This window comes from Gasterosteus aculeatus, chromosome 17 (assembly GCF_964276395.1).
Source record: "Gasterosteus aculeatus chromosome 17, fGasAcu3.hap1.1, whole genome shotgun sequence".
NCBI classification, from domain to species: domain Eukaryota; kingdom Metazoa; phylum Chordata; class Actinopteri; order Perciformes; family Gasterosteidae; genus Gasterosteus; species Gasterosteus aculeatus.
Window position 1 is genome coordinate 1,647,183 of NC_135705.1, and position 8,251 is coordinate 1,655,433.

The following is an 8,251-nucleotide window of genomic DNA, read 5'->3' on the forward strand; positions in this document are numbered from 1 at the left end:
ATGGAGGCTTCACAATACAATACTAGTTTTATTAGAATGAAATGTAGCATTTACATCAGATGTTCTAATACCTTTGAAAACATACTCTGACAGATGTTATTTTTGAATGACAGTAAACGGGTTTTTCATAAAATGAATTTCAGTAAACCAGGAAACCTCTACACTGAAGTAGTTTAATCGGCAAATTAGTAATTTAAATGGTGGATAACGGAGATTTAAAACAATCGATCATTTCTGCTTGAAGGTTTTGAATCTTGAGATCATTTCCAATTACAGAAATAAAAGCAGTAAATACAAAAACTTTATTAGCATCTCATCCACTTACAATACATAACAAATCTGAAAATAAAGAACTCTGGGTGATGTGTTAAAGTTTTACATGGAAATAAAACTAAGTCAGGATTCATCCCCATTCCTTAAACTGCAGATCTGGGTGTGAACAGCAAAAGCACACCGGAGTCTTCTCGGCCAGGAGGCGCAGCGGCGAAGAGTCGGCGCTTACTTCTTACCAGACTTCTTGATGCCGCTGCTCCCTGGAGGAGGAACAAAAAACATTATTGTTATTACTATTGTGTGAGCCTGAGAAAACCTGTAATATGAGTAGATTTGTGTTGTTTTGGTTAGATGTACATTACAGAGTTGTACAACAATCAGTGTTCCCCTTTACCATTATAACAGGGGGGCGCGACCCGAAACTACTCCCTCCGAAAAAAAAGCAGACTCTTGTAAAGTACCTAAAAAGGACCCGAGTGAACCCAGTTTAACTGGTGAGTATCACATGAAGAGGGAAATGTAAGACGTGTGTCTCATTGCGGCGGGACGCCCTCCTGTTCTCACCTAGAGGTCCTTTGCCGGAGGCTTTGGCCTTCAACGCCTCCATGGCCTTCTGGTCGTCCTTTTGCTTCTGCTTAAAGGCGACGTCATCCTGCAGACACACAAAGAATGTTGTGCGGTGTTAGAAACGAAGGAGCACAGAATGCGAACATGGACTCAGGAGCTGCAGGCGGTCTTTGTTTAAACAACATTCTAGAATTGTTGACAAAATAAATACAATTGATGATGAAAATAACGGTCTGATGACACTTACGTCATCCATTTCCTTGGACTGTTTCTTTGGCGCCTTCAGCGGTTTCTTTTTGCCTCCTATGGAGAAGAAAATAAGTTGTTAACAGCTCAATTGGAAATAAGGCACGAACGCATCGTTCTTAACGTTAACTCTTCTGATACATCTGAACATTTATTTAGCTTTTCAGCAAACATCGTTAGAAATTAGATAGCCGCATAATAGATTTTATTAACGTTAGATATGATCAATTCGTGCATCAATCAGTGACCAGTGAACACAGAAGCCTACGATGGAGTTCCACATAAAATATACGAGTATCAACGTTACATTTTTATTAAAAAATAGCTCGGACGTTGCTGAAAATTGGCGTTTGGAAGACATTTTACATGCCGAATGCGCCACAGGACCGCAGTCCTATGTAAGCCACAAAAGTGTTTTGTTACGCGTATATTTCAGGATAGAAACCACAGATACGTAAAAGCGGCAGAGGTTGAATGTAGTCTGGTGAACGACGATCTCGCGCGTCAGACTCTTTGCTAGCCGTTAGCTTGCCAGCTAACGCGCTCGGAAAAACATGGCGCGATGCGCTTTGTCACGTTGCCTTTTATTTATGGCATTCAAACCAAACGACGTCTCACCTTCTCTGCCGGACATGTTTCAAACTCTCGGTGGATTGAAGGAACGAAATACACGTTGTTGTTTCAGCTGCGAAGACTTCTTTCTAATCCGCGCCGTCAGGACCCCAGCGAACTCTCAACCGGAAATAGAAAGACGCTTCATGTGCCTGAACGTAAATGAGCTCTTTCATTTGACATCAGGATGCTAACTAGTTAGCTCGAGTTAGCCCAGAAAAAACATCGTCGGTGTGCCATGTGGGCCCTGACAACATTAAACAAATCAGGTATGTGTGTTTTCCACACTTGTTGTATGATTTTAATTGTCACTAACCTTTTTTAGACAACAAATGCATCTGTTTACCGGTAAATGTTAGCAACGTGTGGCTAAAAGGTAGTTAGTGATGAAGCAGAGTAGTGAAGCTAACAATCAGATAACCTTGAAGGAAAATGTATGTTTAGCGTTAAAGTGTACTTATATCATTGATATCTGTAAATGTGTTTTCCTCCATTGGGTTGTCTTGTCTGTTTGTTGTCAGTATTACTAAGTTGTGTATGTTAACTACAGCAGAGGAGGAAGTAGTCAGACCAGGTGACTCTGCTAACGTTACCACTGACAGCAATGCAAGTATATCATAAAAATAAAGGGAGAAGGAACCTTAGTCAAAGCATTCGTGTAAAAGCAGTATCGTACTTTTATAACTTGTTAGACGTGGAGCTTTGTTTTCATCTGCTGAATGTTTTTCCCATAAATGAATTTACTGCTTTAGAAAATAAAAAGATAATCACAGTTACCCAAAGTCCAAACTGACACAATGTTTGCTTTGTCCAACATTAGTCAACAAAACACAATAACGGGATTACAGTTACAGGAAAAACAAGAAGGTCTTCACATTTGAGAAGCTGGATACGTTCAATGTGGGATGTATTTGTCTTTATAATGTGTACATGGTTGCTCAAATACATTGCTGGGCTCTGAGATGCAGTTGATTAGAAGAAGAAAAGGTTTCGTGAACAGTAAATACAAGTATAAGTACCTCACATCTGTTCTCAAATACATTATTTGAGTTAGCAAGTAGTTATCCAGTGATAGAGAACACGTTAATCAACCATTTCAACTTGTTTTCCTCACAGACGTCCGTTCCGGTGTCGAATGTGTTTCTGCGGTGAAATCAAGTCTTTGAGAGTTCTTCTGTCTGCTGCCGTCCTCGATGAGGTATTTATGCACAACGCAGCACCTGAAGCTTCTCTGCCTTCCCTTCGACCCGGAGAAGTCAACGCCGCTTGAAGTCAAATTTCCGACTCTAGAAAGTTTGACAAACCCAACGGCCACGACCCCAGAATGCGAGATGGTTAACGCTTCTGTTTCATCTGCGTCTCGATGCTGATGATTGACAAAGAAACTCGATCGCAGCTTTGATCGCTGTTCTTTAGTAAATGTCCTCGCTGCGGGAATGAAACGTCTGATTGTAACACGCGTTTCTCCCAGCCTGAGTTCGCCGTTGATGCTCTACGTGATGTCTGTTGTATTATAACTACAGAGGAATAAACTTAACAAAGACTCTAAAAGAGGACAAATCTAACTCGTAAATATGCCCTGTGGGAGACTGTGGATGTCGCCTAAACTAACATCTGATCGACCGATATGTAAAGTCTCCAAAATGATCATTTGTTTACTAGTGAAATGTTCACATGTCCGTTGGAAACCAGAATAATCCTGTTAATCCAATACCAGAAGGGGGGCGGAGCTAAACCACATCATGTTAACAGGTACCGGGGGGGTCTGATCTGCGTCCGCGCTGGAGCCTCGTGCCGTCTGTCCCGCCTCCCCCTGCATGGACGTGGACATCAGCCCGGCACAGCCGCTCCGGTCCGAACCTACACTGCTCAACAACTGCCCGCCCCCCCGACACCCACTAACCCCCCCCCTCCCGATGGGAAGGGCGCGGCCACGGTGGTGAAGGAGCGCGCCCTGCTGGCGTTACAGGTGCAGGAAACGACCACCGCCTCATCCACGCTCTAGCGACCATTTTGTAATAAACGTGTAATTATTCAAACTAAATTTGTGTTCCCGCCTGTCTCTCCCTCCTCCAGCATGCAGGCGAGTTGGGGCGGCAGTGGGGTCAGAGGTCGGCCCAGGTGGCCACCGCCTCGGCCAACTACTGGTGGGGGAGGTACGAGGAGTTTGTCGGGCTCAACGAGGTCCGTGTGGCCCAGACCAAGGTCACCGAGGTCAGTAAGAAGCAGGAAGCCGTTTACATCTGGGATAGTGTGTGTGTGTGTGTGTGTGTGTGCGCGTTTGTAGTCCTTGAAACAAATCTGCAGAGCGAGCATCTAGACCTCGAGTGTGTGTGTGTGTGTGTGTGTGTGTGTGTGTGTGTGCCTGCCTCTTCCAGGCCGAGGCGGCCTTCATGGTGGCCAGAGGGATGGTGCGTGAGGCTCACGGCAGCCTGGAGGCCCTGCAGGTCCGGCTGAAGGAGGTCAGGGACCGGCTGGACCGGGTCTCCAGGGAGGAGGCTCACTACCTGGAGCTCGCCACGCAGGAGCACAAACTGCTGCAGGTAACGATCCGTGAAGATGGAAAGTCAAAGCAGCCCACAGAGAGCTGTGGTTTCATTCAGTAAACATGAAGTTGAGTGTTTACCTTAATGAATTAACAGTATTAGACTGCGTGTGAACGTACGTAATGAATAATGACCAGCAGGTGGGTTCAGGACTCATTACCGCTGTCACCATGGTTACCAAATGACCACGGGTTGGTAGTTCGACAGCTTTCAGAGTTAGTTCTAACTGAACGCAACCAGTCGGCCCACGTGTTCCTCAGAGGACGTACCTGTGTGTGCAACACGCCCGTTGACTCCTCGCTCCTTCCTCCTGACGTCAAGGAGGAGCGGCGCCTCCGTACGGCCTACGAGAACGCCGAAGGTTCCGAGAGGGAGAAGTTTGGCCTGTTTTCCGCCGGCGTCAGGGAGAGCCACGAGAAGGAGAGGACGAGGGCGGAGCGCACCAAGAACTGGTCCGTCATCGGCTCGGTGCTGGGCGCCCTCATCGGGGTCATGGGGTCCACGTACATCAACCGTGTCCGCCTGCAGGTAACGTTTCCTCCATCGGAAATCAATCAGGATTTATATTTTGGTGACGTCTGTTCGTCCTCTGAGTTATTCCCCCGTTCCGTGCATCCGAGGCGTTTATCCGTATCGGCGCGTCGGCAGGACACCACTGCGCTTCGATCGCTGTCCCGGCTGATGCGCCCTCACCTCCTCCCCCCGTAGGAGCTGAAGAGTCTCCTGCTGGAGGCCCAGAAGGGTCCTGAGAGCCTGCAGGAAGCCCTGAGAGTCCAAGCCGGAAACCACCGCTCCCAGCAGGCCGAGCTCCGGGCCATCATCGACCGCCTCGGGGGCGCCCTGGGCAACGCCCTCGCTCAGCGGGACGTCCACCCTGGAGAGAGGAGTGCCCTCACGCCAACGTCGGCGCCCGCGGTGCCCCTCTCGGCCCTGAGAGACCTCCAGGCCGGCAGCCGGAAGGCGGAGTCCATCCTGGAGGCCCTCCGGCCGCAGGTGGGGCAGCTGGAGCAGGGCCTCGGGCGCGTCGAGGGCGAGTTGACGTCGGTGAGGAGGCTGCTGGAGACCAGAGCGCACGCCGCTCAGCACGCCGCTCAGCACGCCGCTCAGCCACAGGTAGCAGCCCCCGTGAGGCCACAACCACCGGAGCGAGAGGACCGGTGGGAGGCGGAGGCGGCGGTGAGGCGTCTAGAAGACACCCAGACGACGCTGGGAGAGCGAATCAGGACAAACAATCTTTACAACGCCGTGTTCACCTACACCGCCACCGCCATCACCATCTCTGCCGTCTACCTGCTGACCAAAGGAACCGGTTAGACTGGATGCCGGCGTGCCTCCTCATGGGAGTGATGATCTAAGTGATTCGCGTCAGAATTGACTTGACAGGAAGTAACGTAGTTTCTATAATAAACGTACCGGAGTTCATCTCCTGCTGCTGCTGTTCGACTCTTTGATATTTTTAATTCTGTGACCTGCAGATAAAAGTGAACTGAAATGAATTGTTTGCCATCACGTCGATTAGCGTGCGTCATTTTAATCAGGACTTTCCCAAATAAAGCACATCTTGTAAAAGATGATAAAATCACCTCTTTAAAGTTCTTCTGTTAACCGTAAAACGTCGCTGATTAACCGACAAATGGAGCCCTGGACTCTGTGTGCTGATTTACGGAGTTTATGACGTGTGGATGATGAAGCAGGACCAACCTTCAGACGAGGCTGAAAAACGGGAACCAGATGTGTTTGTGCCTTTTTCTTTTGATTTACTGTTTTTGTTTCATAAGCTGAGGAGGACGAGGTATCGCATCTGTTCACCATCTCACATCTACAAATTATGGGCGTTCAGGAATATAAAGTGTGGCGTTCCACACATTTTCGCAGCCAATTTGAGAAAGTCCATCCACAGTAAAAAAAAAAAGTTCTGTTACGTGAGAATATGAACAAGGTTCACGGTCGCTGACCTCCAGTACTTGAATGTATTGTGTTTGTCATGTTGTTAATCATCACATTCTCATTCTCTTCTGCAAAATATGAAGTGTAATGTTTTAAAATGTTCATTCACTGTCGTGACCAGCAGGGGGCGACTCCTCTGCTCCCATAGACGTCTATGAGGAAATGACTCTACTTCTCTGTAGTGACCAGCAGGGGGCGACTCCTCTGCTCCCATAGACGTCTATGAGGAAATGACTCTACTTCTCTGTAGTGACCAGCAGGGGGCGACTCCTCTGCTCCCATAGACGTCTATGAGGAAATGACTCTACTTCTCTGTAGTGACCAGCAGGGGGCGACTCCTCTGCTCCCATAGACGTCTATGAGGAAATGACTCTACTTCTCTGTAGTGACCAGCAGGGGGCGACTCCTCTGCTCCCATAGACGTCTATGAGGAAATGACTCTACTTCTCTGTAGTGACCAGCAGGGGGCGACTCCTCTGCTCCCATAGACGTCTATGAGGAAATGACTCTACTTCTCTGTAGTGACCAGCAGGGGGCGACTCCTCTGCTCCCATAGACGTCTATGAGGAAATGACTCTACTTCTCTGTAGTGACCAGCAGGGGGCGACTCCTCTGCTCCCATAGACGTCTATGAGGAAATTACTCTACTTCTCTGTAGTGACCAGCAGGGGGCGACTCCTCTGCTCCCATAGACGTCTATGAGGAAATGACTCTACTTCTCTGTAGTGACCAGCAGGGGGCGACTCCTCTGCTCCCATAGACGTCTATGAGGAAATGACTCTACTTCTCTGTAGTGACCAGCAGGGGGCGACTCCTCTGCTCCCATAGACGTCTATGAGGAAATGACTCTACTTCTCTGTAGTGACCAGCAGGGGGCGACTCCTCTGCTCCCATAGACGTCTATGAGGAAATTACTCTACTTCTCTGTAGTGACCAGCAGGGGGCGACTCCTCTGCTCCCATAGACGTCTATGAGGAAATGACTCTACTTCTCTGTAGTGATTTACTCCCTCAGTAAACTCTGGTCTCTAGTTTCAAGTCTTCTTCAATACAGCACGATGCTCATTTAGTACATTATGGTCGCCATGTAACACGTCATGTTATTATTACTATCAATGTCAAAATAGCTGCCAGGAAAACGACCCAGAGGAGTTTATCCAAACTTCTATATCGCACCTTAATTAACAACTGGAAAACAAGAAAAAACTGGAAAACATCACCTGTTAGAGGCTGGAATGAAAACATTTCTACATAAAAAGAGCTAAATTACTGATAGATTTATGAAGCTGTTTAACCGGCTGCAACTATTCTTATTATTTCATGTGTTTCACCAGCAGAGAGCAGCACATCATGTGGGATGAGCTGAAGGGTTACTTCCTTTTCTCTCATCTCTTAAAAGAAGTAAATGTGCTCACACGTGGAACTTTGTTGCTGCTTCACTTTATTCCCTGTGTGTCCTTTATCAACGGTTAAGACCCCATACGTCCTACATCAGAATACATTATACTGAAGAAAGTATACTTTGTATTAGTATGTGGATGTACAAATAAAACATGTGATTTCACAAAACTGAACTAATCCTAATTTTGAATAAATGTATTGAGCCTATTTTAATGAGTCTGAATCTGTTGAAATCAACTCTCTCTGATGAAAAGCTCTTATTTTATTAGAAATGTTTGGATCAAAGTAGTACTCAAAGTAATTCTCCTCTTTATCTGAGTAGAAGATTTAAAGAGAACAAAGAGAATCGATAGATAGATTTATCTTCAGTCTATAAATATAAATCCTCCAGTACGAGTTTTATTGTCTGTTTGACGTGTGAGAGATTGTGTTTGGTGTGTAAATTCACTGCAGCAGGTGTTGTGTCTTTACTTAGCTCTATGACACACACACACACACACACACACACACACACACACACACACACACACTGACGCTGTGATGCCAGAGGATGCCATGCAGATAGTCAATGACCTTCGGATTAGAGGACGACCAGTTCCACCTCTGAGGCCAAAAGGAAGAAGTAAGTAATTAGACTGTTCCATATAGATCAGTAATTAG

The 8,251-nt window shown here is 46.9% G+C and overlaps 2 protein-coding genes across 2 annotated transcripts; one reads left to right on the forward strand and one right to left on the reverse strand.

The window, feature by feature from the left end:
• Positions 1-3: 3 nt before the first annotated feature.
• Positions 4-1,868, reverse strand: tma7 (translation machinery associated 7 homolog). The gene is made up of 4 exons (XM_040204339.2): positions 1,705-1,868; positions 1,088-1,143; positions 838-925; positions 4-533 (listed from the first exon to the last, which is right to left on the reverse strand). Exons 1-4 carry the CDS (start codon positions 1,718-1,720, stop codon positions 499-501), a joined length of 195 nt encoding a protein of 64 aa, XP_040060273.1. The 5' UTR covers positions 1,721-1,868; the 3' UTR covers positions 4-498.
• On the forward strand, positions 1,830-5,826 carry ccdc51 (coiled-coil domain containing 51). Its single transcript, XM_040204332.2, has 7 exons — positions 1,830-1,967; positions 2,815-2,896; positions 3,451-3,667; positions 3,775-3,912; positions 4,077-4,241; positions 4,566-4,772; positions 4,953-5,826. The coding sequence occupies exons 2-7, from the start codon at positions 2,892-2,894 to the stop codon at positions 5,556-5,558; spliced, it is 1,338 nt and encodes a 445-aa protein (XP_040060266.2). The 5' UTR covers positions 1,830-1,967; positions 2,815-2,891; the 3' UTR covers positions 5,559-5,826.
• The last annotated feature ends 2,425 nt before the right edge of the window (positions 5,827-8,251 follow it).